Source organism: Delphinapterus leucas, chromosome 6, assembly GCF_059928025.1.
Source record: "Delphinapterus leucas isolate spDelLeu-1000000601 "Yukka" chromosome 6, BTC_Dleu_Yukka2, whole genome shotgun sequence".
Classification (NCBI taxonomy): Eukaryota; Metazoa; Chordata; class Mammalia; order Artiodactyla; family Monodontidae; genus Delphinapterus; species Delphinapterus leucas.
The window spans coordinates 20,636,724-20,652,910 of NC_143134.1; the positions used below are offsets into that span (position 1 = coordinate 20,636,724).

The 16,187-nt window shown below is 42.9% G+C and overlaps 1 protein-coding gene across 2 annotated transcripts in view; it reads right to left on the bottom strand.

Annotated features, from left to right (window-relative positions):
• Positions 1–16,187, bottom strand: part of DOCK5 (dedicator of cytokinesis 5) — a 216,285-nt gene that overhangs the window by 67,822 nt on the left and 132,276 nt on the right. For both annotated transcript variants that reach the window (XM_022595031.3, XM_089912792.1), the window contains 6 exons: positions 15,730–15,913; positions 8,596–8,693; positions 8,285–8,374; positions 6,743–6,843; positions 4,837–4,971; positions 318–429 (listed from right to left, as the gene is read on the bottom strand). In XM_022595031.3, coding sequence (XP_022450739.1) covers positions 318–429; positions 4,837–4,971; positions 6,743–6,843; positions 8,285–8,374; positions 8,596–8,693; positions 15,730–15,913 — 720 coding nt within the window. The remainder of the gene's footprint in view (positions 1–317; positions 430–4,836; positions 4,972–6,742; positions 6,844–8,284; positions 8,375–8,595; positions 8,694–15,729; positions 15,914–16,187) is intronic.

Genomic DNA, 16,187 nt, shown 5'->3' on the forward strand with positions numbered 1-16,187 from the left:
TAACTAGGATTAATTTTCTTTTATCTCCCACCATGGCCAGTTCTATGTTGCCCCAGAACATCCTCACCGACAGCATTAAGAGTTACTCAAGGGGGCTTCCCTGGTGGCGCAGTGGTTGAGAGTCCGCCTGCCGATGCAGGGGACATGGGTTCGTGCCCCGGTCCGGGAAGATCCCACATGCCGCGGAGCGGCTGGGCCCGTGAGCCATGGCCGCTGAGCCTGCGCATCCGGAAGCCTGTGCTCCGCAATGCGACAGGCCCCAACAGTGAGAGGCCCACATACGGGAAAAAAAAAAAAAAAAAGTTACTCAAGCTGACCTTGATCTTGACAGCTTCCTCCAGAGGCCTGTCCATCAGCATATTGAAAGCGAGAAATAACTGGCGGATTGAATTACTAAATTCATCTCCATCTTCACTTTGGCCATAAAATCTTCAGAGAAAAAAGAGAAGGTGGGAAAAGAAAAAAAAAAGAGAGAGAGAAGGAGGTCAGATTCTCCATCGTTAAAAGAAGTTTTCCAACACATCTGTTGCCTACACAATGCTGGAAGCCCATGCCTCACTGGTCACCTCTTTACACTGTGCACAGAGGAGTCACACGTGCTCTTAGCTGGTTCAGGAAGGGGCCCAGTAGCTGGGAAGTTATCCCCACCTGGACAAAAAGAAGGTAGTGATTTGTACGTAAAGTCCTACAACAGAGCTCTCCCACTGTCCCCCTGAAGCTGTCTGAAGGCCAGTCTTGGTGATGTCCTCCAGCCTAGTGGCGTGCGGGCATTTCCGGCACAGAGCGGGGAATGGCTGGAAGCAGCTTTGCCTCAAGTAGCAGATAAGCCCTGCATTCAAACCTACCATCCTCAGCTCATTAGCACAATGTTCAGCAAGCAGGGGACTCCCCGCCCAGCTACCTTCCCTGACAGCCCAGTCTTGCCACCTCCACGCCTCCCCTCCTGCCTCTCTCTCCTCTTCTGATCTTTGTGTCTAATCACTCTGCCATTTGAATCATTCTGTCTCACCGCAACAAGCCCTGATCATTTGCGTTCAAGTTCCAGACAAGGGGTAGAGAAGCTGCTCAACCTAGAAACGTTCTGAGCCCAACCCAGTCTGCAAGTCCAGTTAGCATCCTTCTATCCACTGAACTGGCCACGCTGGTGCCGACCTGCCTCTAGGACAGCGTCCTCCCAGGACACGGGCTACCTTGGTCTTTGCTTATTCGTGCTTGTTTGATTAAAGTATGCTATCAACTGAAAAGTTGGTTCTTTCTCATAAGTAGAAATCAGAAGGTCTTTGGCCCATTTCTCAGAAACACAGAAGTCCCCAAATTGTAGTCCAAGTGCATTTACACTGGGTGGCAATCTTACCACCAACTGTCAAGAGTAGGGATGGTTTGAACTTAGAATTTTATACACACACTCAAATACACACGTACACGCATATACATATTTACATTAGTCTCCTCTGTTCACCTATATCTTACATGGTACTCATGGAATATGAACTTCTCAGAAAATTATTCAATCAGAGGGTTTCTGCTAATCCTCAATTCACCCATTTTGCAGAATTTTAGAAAAGAACTTTATTTGCAATTGAGTCCACAAAGTATATCAAAATTAACATACCCAGAACAGAACTCACTTGATTTTCCTGTTCACCTTTAAATAGCCCACGTCTTGGCAAACAGCACCCCAAACCTAGAAGTTATTTATAGTTCTTCCCCTTCTCCCATCCTCCCACCAAATCTAACAGCAAGTCCTATTCTCTCTTCCCGCTAAATCAGTCCACTCTCTGCATCTCCTCAGAGACAGAGCCACCGCATCTCACATTTGAACTATGACCGCCTATTAAGTGGTCACCCAGGTTTCACTCTTAACCCTTGATAATCCACTTTCCACCCAAGAGATGAGATGATTATGTAAAATGTAAGCCAGATTCCACTACTTCTCTAACTGAAACCCTTCAGTGGCTTCCCGAGACCCCTGGAATGAAATCCGAACTCCTTGCTGTGACCTAGAAGGCCCCTATCACGCACCCGCCTGCCAGACTCCATCCTCCCATTCCCAGGCTCCACGGTCCAGCAACACTGGCTTCTCTTGATTCCTTAGCTGTTCATGCTCACTGAACTTCTCTCCCCCGAGATATTCAGAAGCTACTTCCCCATCTTTCAGTTTCAACTCAAACCCCAGCTCCTGGAGAGGCCTCTCCCACCAGCTCAGCTCAGGGAGCCTTCCCTGGTCACTGTCACATCAACATCTTCCTTCCTAGCTCTTATCCGTCTGAGATGATCTTGTGGGTTTCTTTCTTTATTATATGGCTCCCTGGCCTCGATGTAACCCACAAGCACCATCAGAGCAGGAACCTTGTCTCATCTGCTGCTAGATCCCAAGATCTAGTAGCAGATCCCCAGATCTAGGGCTAGGAGCGAAGGCGTTGATATGACAGTGACCAGGGAAGGCTGTTTGAGCTGAGCTGGTGGGAGAGGCCTCTTGGGAACTGGCATCTGGGCAGGAACAGCTAAAGAATCAAGAGAAGCCAATGTTGCTGGAGGGCCTAGAGCAACACCTGGCACCCTATCGCTGTGACTTTAAAAAAGGGACTAATACGACTGAGCTTCTCAATGTCCTATTGTGTCTATCAAATCCAAGCAATCAGAGAATGCAGACTACCAGACTCTCTATCCCAGATCAAGCTCTTCTTTAGAATGAGAAAACATCAGGGGCAAAAATAACCGTAAACAGGCCATCAGGGACTAAGTTCAACACAGCCACTCTCTTAGTTCATCTCATGGGTTAATTAACTTGGCTTTTCCGTCGTTATCATGCAATCTGACGGTGAAAATGATGGCCCAGATGCAACGCAACATTATGAAGGGTAAAAGAGCTAGTGGATCATAAGTGGAAAGTATTTTTAAAATTTCCTCAATTAAGGTTTTTTTCTTTTTATGTTTTTTTGTTTGTTTGTTTTGGCCGTGCCCCGTGGCATGCGGGATCTTAGTTCCCCAACCAGGGATCGAACCCATGCCCCCTGCAGTGGAAGTGCAGAGTCTTAACCACTGGACTGCCAGGGAAGTCTCTCTTTTTATGTTTTTATGAGGATCTTTATTGCTGGACATCAGGGTTTGCTCTACAAACTTTTAGGTAAGGGAATGTTCCCTCAGTAGGACACCCTATCTGAATATGTGGAAATTCAACATAATTACAAAACACAAAGATCCAACTATAAAAGACCACCTGGAGAAAAGCGGGAACTACAGAGGTTGTGCATATGCTCTGAGTTGGGCGAACACTGCCTGCTTCTACTAGGGAAGGAGGAGCTGTCATTCGTCCAACTCAACTTTTAAGTCATTGAACGTGTTTAAAAACCATAAAAATGTACAAATTCATTGTAGAAACTTTAAAAATGCAGAAAGGATAAAAACTAAACCTACTTAAAGCCCTCTTATCTACAGTTTACTCATATCTAACCAGTGTCCAATCCTGAAATATTTTTGAAATGAGATCATATTACACTTATGTCTTCTACCTTAGTTTTATTATTTAAGAACCTATCAGGGTTATCCTACCTCATTAACATACCCTACATTTGAAAGGGCTGAATGTACATACTTTAACATTCCTTTTTGTTTATACCTGATGGATTTTTTTTCCATTAGATAGATTTTTAGATGGGGTATTACTGGACAAATGTGATATCTTCCTTTGCTCTGTGTGTGTTTGATTTTTATTCACAGTACCAAATTTCTGTCCTTAAGAATTTATCTTCCTATCAGCAATAAACCACAGGGCCAATTTTTGTCCAATCTCACTAAAAGATAAAGATTTTTCATCATTATCAAATGTGCAGGTAAAGATGGTGTGTGTGTATCGCATTTTAATAGTATAAATTTCTTTTTAAATTTAACTGACCATTTGAAGTTTTCTTTTGTAAATTATGTTTTTATTTTGCAGTAAGGATATTTACCATTCTTTAGTTGATTTTTAAGAGCCTTTAATTAATGAATCTACTGACCTTTGAACTGTACTATAAGTTACAAGTCTTTTTTCCATGTTAATTGTTTGCCTTTAATTTTATGATTTTTTTAAAAACGCAAAGTTAAAAAAATACACATGCTCAAATCACAGGCTTGAAATCCTCTTACCTACAGCTTTACTCGTATTAACATATTAGCACGTTATCTATCGAGTTTCCAAACCTGCCTTAGAAAAATATTTTAACAGTTTGGAAATCCAGCTATTATTGAAGGGTAGAGATGGCACTGGAGTTGTGGGCATTCCCAGAAGAGTTATTTCCTCATTCTTGACTTCTATTGTTTTTGATGGAACGATTATTCTAGAAATCCAAACTGGTCATTATCGTATCTCTGGGGCTTAGTTTTCCCAGGTACCTAAAGCCTGGTGTCAGCAAAGAAACACACACCTCAGGAAACAACTCCTCCAATCAATTGTCACTACTGTCCATCTACTCCCAACAACAGCTCATGATCCTAGATTTATACACCCAACATCATCATGAAGCCCGTTGCTGTATTAAATACAATCTCATCACAGGAACCTGACTTCCTACTTATTGTCACCAACAAAGACTTTCAGTAAGTTGCACATTGTAGCCACCTGCATCCCTAAATCCTGCTGTCACTACTGCCCTAGAAATTCTGCTGATCCAAAAGGACGTCACATGAAACTTCTTTAACGGTTGTGTAGTGAACCCTCATCTTCACCCTGAAGTTCTGAAATTTGTTAGTTCCATGACCCAGCTGCTCACAGAACTGAACATGAGCATAAGGACTAAGGAAAAATATGGGAAGAGAGGATGGAGAGCGTCAACACTGTATTACAGTCACCATTACCTCAAGTAGAGCACTCTAGATTGGATGATGAACCTAAACAAGTACTTTAAGGCTTTCAAAGCAGCGAAACGCAATTCCGTCTTGCTGGAGTCATCTGCATTCGCCACGTAAAAGTTCAGTACCTTGGAGAGTTTTCTGAAAAGGAGAAAAATGTCAATGGGGCACAGTGGTACTCTAGGGTTTGGGGTATGCTATACAGAAGGGAACTTGGCCTCCTGGGGAAGTAGAAATCACAACTATAGTAATTATTTCTTCTAGAATATGCCCTGAACTGGGAAGTTAAGTCCTTCGTAGTTTAGTTTTCTCATTGCGGTCTAGGCTTGCAGCTTCCCTTCTGCCTAGAAATAAGGGATGATTTCTTTCCCTTTGCAGGATTTTAAAAAATGATCAAGAAATCAAAGACTTGAAGGGACTCGAATCATGAGTATATGTTAATCTCTGGCATGCTATACAGACATGTTCAGGTGTTTCTGTAAGGGAGGGACTGTCTGCCAAAGGTAGTCAGTCACCTTAAAAGCAGTCTAATTCCCTCCAGTCTGCCCCAGCTGTTTGGGATCCATAAACTGAAGCCAGATGTTAACTCTACCGAGTGTGGAAAGAAGAGCAACCCATGGTTCTGAGCATCTGATCACATGAAACTGCTCTGGGATTTTTACGTTGTTCTTTGTGTCGTTCCAGAGTCTTTGGACTAGGCGTTGTCGTAATCTTGGGCTATCTCACATTTTTGAAGGCACTGATATTTTGAACTTTCCTTCTGGGAATCTCTGAGTTTTCCTAATATTAAGAAAAATTCACAGGAATCGTGTGGAATTGATCCATTCTTGCAAATAAACCCAGATTACCAGAAACACACCACCTGGAGAGTTGCATTTGGCTCTGTGTAATAAAGACCCAATGATAGGATTTCATCTCTTGTAGCTGCTGCCTACTTAGAAAGTGAGGCTATAGGGTGGAAAGAGCCCTATCACTGGTGTATCTGCTGCTTCCCCCAATCCAGCGGGCATTACATCCACTGTGTTACTTGGGGATTATGCTACATGACACCTCTTCTAGGTCACTTATGTTTTATTACATTTCTGGACCTTTATGCAAATAAAACTGAGAACTTTCTTGTTTAGTTCAGAAAAAGCCATGAGGGATCAATGATCTGAATGACAGAGCAGGTCAGCAGCACTTGGCACGATCTGGCATAAGCCACCGTCAGAAAGATCTTTGCCATCTCAACTCTGTTCCAGTCACTGTCACGCTGCTCTGCACAATAACCAGGATGCAAGGCGCGGGGTGACAGGCCACATCCGACGGCGTGATGAGCTGAGCACTGCAGGGCAAAGCTCAGACTGAACATTAGTCAGGGGCTCATAAACCAAAGACAGAAAGAAGGCTGCACTTTGGGAAAGGTGGAGACCACTCCCTCTTATGTAAAAGAAAAAAAATTAAATCTTCTCATAACCTCTAAGTAATAAATTCTACAAAGCACTTGCGGTGTACAGCTGAGGGAACGACCCTCAGTTCTATCACATGTCGTCCTGCTTCATCCTCTGTTTGATCCCAGCGGGGCTCATGCCGATCCCACTGACACCCGCCTCCGAAGATCCTGGATGGGGTCCTCTGTCCTGGACTGTGCTCCTAACAGCTTCAACGCCTCACCTATACATGCTCTGGTTTCTTAAAGAAGTACAGCCTTATCTCTTCCCTAACTTCCCAGAAAGCAGGGCCTTGAATGTAATCCTTTGCCATGGTTAGAATAGTTAGATGGTTCCCACTTTCCCCAGGGAAGCTCAGAACAAGGTTCTGAGCTTCGAGACAGGGGTACTCAGCTCACGTCCCTCTGGTTTCTCAACAACCCGGTCCCAAGAGCACAAACCCGACAATCCAGCCACAAGCCCTGCCCGGGCCTGGTACTTACACATAGGCCAGAGTGGCACTGAAGTGCTTGTAAATGTAGGTCTCCAGGACGGGATTGAAATGCTGGAACTTGATGTCGCCTATCAGTGAAATAATAAACACCTGCCAAAGGTGGAAAACATAAATGGTAGCATAGCACAAGCCCCGGCATTCCATCAACAAGCTGGAGCTGAACGTCTGGGACTTGCTTTTCCTTCTTGATCATTACGGTAGCATTCCCATGTGACTATTCCAGAGCTGAGGTCAAGTCTTGGGGTTTCTTTTTATTTAGCACAAACAGAGAGAGACCATTAAGTGTCAGGCACTGTGCTAAATGCTGTGAGGGAACCAGTGTAAGCCAGCACCCCTAGCCTCGGAGAGCTGACTGCCTCAGAGAGAGGGCAGCGCCCAGGTAACCAAGTCGGGGAAGAAAATGGGATGAGAGGGGGAAGGGTGTGGGGGAGGGTTTCCCATGGGAATAGTAAACACTAAGCCAAGGGTGCAGCTAATGAAATACTGCAGGACATCTGTCTCCTCAGCGCAGTGTGGGTGCCCCTAATAACTGAAGTCACCAGACCTTCGAGTCTCAATTTTCTGCTCATGTTAACTCTTATCACTACCGGACACAGAATCTACTGATACAAATAACCGCTTTGCACCTACTTGTGATAGAGCAAAAGAAGGGGCACCTTCCACACATGCCCGTTGCCAGCTGCTGTGTCCACAGGAATCTATCTCCAGACCTTCTCCCATGGGGTCATTACCATAGACTCTCTTGCCCATAAACCTGGCCAGGTGTGATGGCAGCTGGGGGCATTTTTCTCTTTGTCTTACATCCTAAACTCTTCTTGAATCTACCAGTCTCTCCAAGCTGATGAATGAGCTGAAGATGCAATTTACCTTCCTCCTTCTTTGCTGCAACATTCAGGGAAAACTCTGCCCTGAACTTGAACCCCAACAATCAGAAAACGATGCTCAGTTTGGATGTGTCAGCTTCCGCCACTCCACTGCCATCTCTGACCTTCCCAAAATCCGGTATCCCTTCTCCTTCTTTGGATTTCCGGTCTGGGCATGGGTTGCAAGTTTTAGTACTTTGTGTGACAATTTGAATTGTATGCTGGGTTGCGTATTGTACATAATGAGACCAAGACTCATCGCTGACTTGCAAATTCAGTCTCCCTTGCAAGAACGCACAAGGACGCGCATACACAACAAACCACAGTCGTCTTTGTTAACGGTATCTCCTGGTTTAGGACCAGACAATTTTAAAGCGAGTTAAAGGGATTCCTGATTTCAAATGTAATAAAACAGCTTGTTTTCCCTAATGAGAAAGAGAAAACTTATCAAAAGGGAAGATCTAACAGGAAACAAAGCCATAAACGACTTGACTATAAGTCAATTGTATCTAATGTTACTTGTGGGAATGTAGCCTCGAGAAATCATCAGAGAAATGTACACAAATACATATGCAGGAGCCTATGCATCACAATTACTTATAATACTGAACTATCAAAAACCACACAGTTGTAAGAACAAACACTAGATAATATGTGTAACTGCTTACCAGTGCATCAAACACAAGGAAGTCATATGTTTCATCGTCTGACATTTCCATCATTATGTTAAAAAGTGCGTCTAGCGTATCTTGCAAAAACTGAAGATGAGAAAAAGAGAGAGGTTATTTGGCTCCAGACTGAAGAAATTCGGGGCTAATTAGGTTTCAACAGAATAGGTTTAAAAATAGCATTTTCCTAAAAACTGGCACACTTGCTTCCCAATTTAGACAAGTTTTATGATTACACTCATCGGTTTAATTTAAAATATTGAACTAAGGATGCAGTGGCTGTAGTCCTAACTGTGAATATATAAACATACCTTAACAATTTCTCCTCCATCCACCTCCATTAACTTCTTTAAGTTGTGTTTAATGTTCTGAGGGTTCGAACGCCAATTTAACAAGCCTAACAGGTCAACTAGGAAGAATAACCACAAACCATAAACGTTAGACACGGATTAGCAGAGCAACGCACACCATTTCAGGACACAGTGACAGAGCTCTCTAGAAAAGATCATTGCTCCTAACGGTGGCTAATACCTTATGCAGTCTTTTAATTTACTGCCTCCTACCTAAATCAGAGAAAACCTTGGGGTCTTCTTTCCTTCTTCAGAGGAAAAAAACCAACCACAAGGGCTTCCCTGGTGGCGCAGTGGTTGAGAGTCCGCCTGCCAATGCAGGGGACACGGGTTCGTGTCCCAGTCCAGGAAGATCCCACATGCCGTGGAGCGGCTGGGCTTATGAGCCATAGCTGCTGAGCCTGCACGTCCGGAGCCTGTGCTCCGCAACGGGAGAGGCCACAACAGTGAGAAGCCCGCGTACCGCAAAAAAAAACACCAACCACAAATGTACAAGAACATAAAATGATGCCCAAATAGAACTCACGTCTCTCATATAAGACATCACAGCCTTACTGATGAAACATTTAAATAACCTTCCTACCTTTAATTTGCTGCATTGCTTAATTTGTCCCTTGTCACTATGGGTGTCTCAGTGGATGCAGAGGGGAAAATAAAAACTTATATATGTGCATTGATTCATTTAAATATCATATCCACGCTGTAGAGCAGATTTTATTTTTTACCTTAAAAGTTTTTTTTTATATTGGAGTATAGTTGATCTACAATGTTGTATTAGTTTCAGGTGTACAGCCAAGTGACTTAGTTATACATATATAAATATGTATTCTTTTTCAGACTCTATTTCCCATATAGATTATTACAGAGTATTGAGTAGAGTTCCCTGTGCTATACAGTAGGTCTTTGTTGGTTATCTGTTTTATATATAGTAGTGTGTATATGTTAATCCCAACCTCCTAATTTATCTCTCCCCCTGACCATCCCCCTTTGGTAACCATAGAGAAGATTTTATTTGTTCCATTTTTGAGATGAGGAAACTGAGGTTTTGTGAAATTAAATTATTTGTCTTAGGTCACACAACTGCCAGGGAGTGGTATGAATGGAATTTAATGAGATTTATCTGATTCCCAAAAACCATGTCCTTGCTACTCTGTCATACTGCCTCCCCAGAGTTCTTCAAAGAAATAAACAGACGAGCAGATCAGATGGTTTCCCATCTTGAAAAGAAGGCAGAACAGATGAATGGTCCTTAGGGTAAGTCTGGGACAAAAGTCTTGAGGTGTTTTTGGATCTAAAAATGCAGAATTTGGGATCCTTAAGTCCCTTTCAGCTTTAATGAATGTCTAGATACTAAAAGTGAAATAACAGGGAAACAAAGCAGGCAGCTGGACTGTTGCTACTTTATCATTTTGTTTAGTGCATCATTTTACTATTTACAGAGCATTATCTAGTCAAAGTAGCAATATGTACTTTTTAATGAATGGATTTGTAGAAATATATATATTTACAAGCAGCTGAAAATGTATTCTGTTCATTAGAACAGTCAATTTGCTTCACTGTGTTTGTTTTACTGGCTTGCAAACTGTTTAGTCCCTGGGAAGCCTCCAAAGCCTAGAGAGTTCCCACTGTCAACTGAATACAGTCCCAGTACCAGTCACAGAAGGCAGTAAGGCCCCTCCTATGACCCTCCTGCCAGCCCATCGCAGTCAGACAGATCAACTCAATACTCCCCAAGCTATGGCATGCTCTGAAAGCGCTCCCTGTCTTTGCATATGTCTTCCCTTTGTCGGAAATGCCCAGAAATACTTCCAATACTATGTATTCAGTCAGCTGCTACTTCTACTTCAAGAGCCGTCTCAAACATTATTCCCTCTGGGAAGACACACCCAATCGTTCCCTGCTATCTGCACTCCTTGTCCGCATACATATACATTAGGGCAAACAATTAACAACACACTTGGTATCTCTTTGGCTCTGCCCATACATTGAGACAGTTCAGGGAAGGAACCTTATTGCATTCCTTCTTATACCGCATCATAGCACTAGCCACCTAGGAGGTATTCAATACGTGCTGGATCAAAGATTGAATAGATGGATGGAAACAGAACCAGGAGTCCCAAGGAAGCTGGTGGTGTACTCAAGACAATTCTTCACTTTCTTCATTCCTTCAGTAAGTACTTCATAATAGGCACTGTGCTAGGCCTATCCACTAGGCACTGTCCACTGCCATCTTCCCATCTCCTATTTTTGCCACGTGCTAGTCAACCGGACCGTTCCATCTGTTACCTCACTTCATGCGTGGCTGCCTAAGGAAAAGGATTTGGATACTTCATCATGCTGAAGGGTCACGCAGCAGCTTTAAGAACCTGCAAGGAACCCACTAATCAGTCTAGAGGTTTACTCCCTAGAGATATTTGCATGCCCCATCACTGCTAATATTAGGAATAGATTTGGCATCTGGTGAATCTTAGGGCAAGAAAAGTGGTGACACGGTGTTACAGAAACAGCCCTAGACTCACCGTGTTTCTGGGATTCATACAGGTTGATGAATAGCTTTGGTTAATTTCATTTGATTGCTGTAGAGTATCTATCCCATCTTATGGATGTACCAGAATTTATCCATTCTACTGTCACTAAACAACCAGTTGGGTTGTGGTTTTGAGCCGTCACAAACAATTCTGCTGCAAACATTCTCATATGCCTATCTGGTATCAGCAGCATTTTCTGAGGTATAAAACTAGACTACAGGGCTTCCCTGGTGGCACAGTGGTTGAGAGTCCGCCTGCCGCTGCAGGGGACACGGGTTCATGCCCCGGTCCGGGAGGATCCCACATGCCGCAGAGCGGCTGGGCCCGTGGGCCATGGCCGCTGAGCCTGCGCGTCCGGAGCCCATGCTCCGCAACGGGAGAGGCCACAACAGTGAGAGGCCCACGTACCACACACACACACACACCAAAAAAAAAAGTGGAGTTAAAAAAAAACTAGACTACATTTCTGGATTATCAAGAATAACCACCTCTAACCATATTAGATACTATCTAAATGTTATCCACAGTTGTCCCAATTTACATCACCGTCAGAAGTATGTAAGAATTGGGACTTCCCTGGCGGTCCAGTGGTTAGGATTCTGTGCTTCCACTGCAGGGGGCACGGGTTTGATCCTTGGTTGGGGAACTAAGATCCCACATGCCTCGAGGCCAAAAAAAAAAAAGTATATAAGAATTCACACTACTCTGAATGATAATCCCCAAATTTAGGGTAGTGATTACCTGTCGGAAAGGGTTAGGGACCATAACGTTTAAAAACGAAAAGAATGACAAAGAAAAACCCTAAGTTTTGGAGTTACAAATATCTGTTTTCGGACCCAAGTCCACCACTTATGAGTTTCGGCAAAATATTTCACCACCTCAGCTCAGCGCTCTGATCAGTAAACTAAGGTTAATAACGACAACATTGGTGTCTTCCCGTGCTAGTCTGTCGGTGGGTAAAATGAGATGTCTGTGAATGGCCTGGCACAGGTCCACACCTGCAGAGACTCGACTCCTCTCTCCCTCTCCTCTATCCTCACCTTCCATATGGGCCCAGCAACAAAATGATCCCATATACATCAGTCTCTTCTAGTTTTGAAATAATTCATAAAATAATGAAGGTGCCTACAGGCTCTGTTTGTAACAAAGTCCAGTGGCTTTTAACTTTGGAGTCTGAATAGCCCTCCAAAGGCTAAGGAGAAACGTCTTTGGTCATGGCCTCCGAGTGAAAGGAGAACAGCTACCCTCCTCTTGATCAACAAATGCCCTCATAGAGTTGATGATTTATTCATGTTCCTCAGCTTCTTCTTTCTCAGAAGAAATTGAATTGGTTCTTTATCACTCCCATCAAATTAGAAGAAAGCAAACACACTTATTATCTGTCACTGGGAATGCCCCATTTTCTCTGATGCCCACGATGTCACCTCATCTTCCCCAAATCTGTCCCCTCTTCCTACCCCCATCCAGGTTGACAGTAGGTCACCCCGCTCTGGTTTAGATGAGTTTGCTTCTTTAAGTCTTCTTTGGGACAGGATATTCTTGGAGACTTTTTTTTAAAAGTATGTTGAGTGTTTTTGAGATCTAAACACTAGGAACGGGATGACAACAAATAGAAGAGGACAGTTCTACCCGATGGAAGTTTCTGTGATGATGGGAACGTTGCAACCTGTGCTGTCCAGTAGGAAAGTCACCAGACACAGAAAACCACTGAGCGCTCGAAATGGGGCGAATGCAACCAAGGAACTGCAGTCATACCTTCACTTGACTTTAATTAATTTAAATTTCGCAAGCTACATAAGGTGCGGGACAGCACAGGTTTGGAACATTTAGAAGATGTGTGATGTTGGTATCAGCGCATCAGGTTGAGTACTGCTACCTGTCAATAAGCTTCCTAAAGTTTTGCCTGGGAGATAATAAACAATGTAACAATATGGTTATCTCTAACCATTATCTCTAATAAGTTAATTTTACAAACTTTTATTACTTGTTTTCTTCAAACCTAGTCTCTAGGAAGGATAAACTACTAGATGTTTGGTAAACACTGTCTCTTTCGAATATCCCTTTAGAGCCCCAAAAGTACATCAATGCTTTCTCTCATCTACCATCAGAGCTAAAAAAAAAAAAAAACACTTTGACATTTCCTAGTTAAAAATTTGGAAAATACCAGAAAGAATAAAGAAAATAAGAACTATCATCCAAACTTTTAATTATTTTTAGCCTTTTTCAACAGTTAATACTCATGTAGTGTTTACAATGTGCTACACATTGCTGCTTTGCCTCTACTTATTTTAATTTACTTCGTTCTTCCAAATAAATACTATCATTACTCCCATTTTAAAACTGAGGAAACCAAGTCACAGAGAGATCAAGTGACTTGCCCAAGATGAACCAGCTAGTAAGTGGCAGAGCCGGAATCTGACCCCAGGCAATAAGCTCCAAATTATCCTCATATATTTAAACAAAACCGGGATTATACTCTACATAGTGTTAACATTTTCCCATGTCTTTGACTGTTTTGAAATACATTTCACAGCTGCATATATTTTATCATTTAATAACATTATATACTTTAACCTGACCCCAACTATTGGACATTTGGACTCTTTGCACTGTTCCCCTATTATGAATCACAGGGAAACATCCTCATATATAGATCTTTGTGCACATCTCCCATTGTCTAGTTAGGTTCAATTTCTAGGGGTCACAGTACTGGGTCAAAGGGTCTGAATACATTTAAGATTTTTGGGGCTTCCCTGGTGGCACAGTGGTTGAGAGTCCGCCTGCCGATGCAGGGGACACGGGTTCGTGCCCCGGTCCGGGAAGATCCCACATGCCGCAGAGCGGCTGGGCCCGTGGGCCATGGCCGCTGAGCCTGCGCTCCGCAACGGGAGAGGCCACAACAGTGAGAGGCCTGCGTACCGCAAAAAAAAAAAAAAAAAAAAAGATCTTTGATACACCTTGTAATTCATCTCCCATAAACATTATACTACTTAACCCCGTATCAGCAGTTTATTTATGTTTACTTTCTCCCTAACAAGGGTTATATCATTCATACAGTTTTCTCGTGGCTTCCATAAAGCTCAGAATGCCTTCTGGCTTAACTTTGTGTTTTGTTTGTTTGTTTGTTTTGGTTTTTTTTACTAATTTATAGACTTTATTATTTTTTTGAGCAGTTTTAGGTTCACAGAAAAATTAAGCCCAAAGTACAGAGAGTTACCATATACCCCTTCAAGGCTCCAGGGTTTCCCCTATTATTAACATCCTGCATTACTGTGGTACCTTTGTTACAAATGATGAATCAACACTGATAAAGATTATTAACTGAAGTCCATCGTTTAAGTTAGGGTTCGCTCTGTGCAGTATGCTGTGGCTTTTGACAAATGTATAATGACGTGCATCCATGTACCCATCAGGGTATCATTTAGTAAACAGTTTTACTGCCCTAAAAATCCCCCGTGCTCTGCCTATTCACCCCTCCCTCTCTCCCCGAGCCCTTTGTAACCACGGATCTTTTCATGTCTCCATAGTTTTGTCTTTACTCTGGCTTAATTTTTGGTGCCTGCTTTTACTTTCCCATGTGTAACAGCTCTGAACCTCACTCTGTTGAGTCTAATCAGTTGTCCAAGTTGAAATACTATCCACATTCTCTACGCAACCAAGATTCATCAAAATAAACAATACTGACCCGTTCTAAAGATCAACCACACGCTGTGTGATCCTTGAGTGTACCTTATATCTCAGCTGTTTTGTCTGCCTTATCACTTCCCTAAGGCAGAGCCCCCAAATCTTCTCAGAGGTCAAAGGGACTAATCCTCCACATAGCACAGGGGACAAAGAATTTCTAAAGCAAGTCCCCAAAGCAGCTATTTCCTGGATCACTATATCCCGCAGGACTCCTTACAAATTACATAGGTTAAATGAATAAGAAGCTGTTATTGGCTATCAAATGTCATGATATACACAAGATAAGTGAAAATTGCTATCAGATTTCGTGAGGGGACAAAATGAAGCTGCATTTGAACTCTTCAGCTGATGTTATGGAAAATCTGACTGCTTGGGGAAAAAAATCGAGAAAGAGGAATCTATATGGGGGACAGATGGAATGCTAACAGGAAACGCTCCCTGCTCTTTGCCATACCTGCTTGGACAGGAGACGGATGTTCCTCTGTTAGTATCCTACCCTTGCTACCAACATTTCTTGTTATATACATCATACAGAGCACAGTATTAAGAATTCTTTGCTGCCTTGAAGGAAGGAAACGTAAGACTTTCGAAATTCACAGCCTCTGTTAGTGAATACATTTATAGATTTTACCGTATTTAAAAACCACCGAAATGCTTTTCATTCTAGTGGAAAGATAGACAAAGAAGCCTCAGGAAGAGCTTTAGCTATCTAATCAGTCCTACCCAGAAAACATCACGTGAAGAGCAGAGAGAAGAATCCAGATAGCCCAGGACCCCACCTCAGAAGACACAGCCCCACAGCGTCCAGTCCCCTGAGTCTAACAAAGAAGCCTAGAAGGACCAGAGAGAAAACTCATCCTGTCACCGAGGTCAGCACACCTACCGTTCTGAGTGAGCTTTGTGGAGCAGATGAGGGTGGCGACCTGAAAGCTATCTTTTGTGCTATCCTTGTTTGGCGTAAAGTTGGCTGGGGTTTTGGATGCTTGGAGCTCCTTTTCTTCCATCTCCACTTTGGTTCCAGGCAGGGTCAGGTAGAATTTAGCATCTTCCATTTTCTTGTTGTCACCCTGCAAAGGAAGCATGTTAGGGACACCAAGTGGTGGACAAAATCTCTTATGTGCAAATAAAATAGTATCTATCATGAGCGCAGTGTATTTTATCAAATTAGATCCCTTCCAGCTCCGAGATACTGGGATACTGTCCCAGAGTTTGAGTCCAGAAATAATTTCAACATTGAATAAAAACAGAATAAGTTATGAACTAGAAGTCAACATTCTAGCCTCTGCTATAAGTAAATACATTAAAAATAAGGTTGGATTTCACTTTCTTGAACATGTAAAT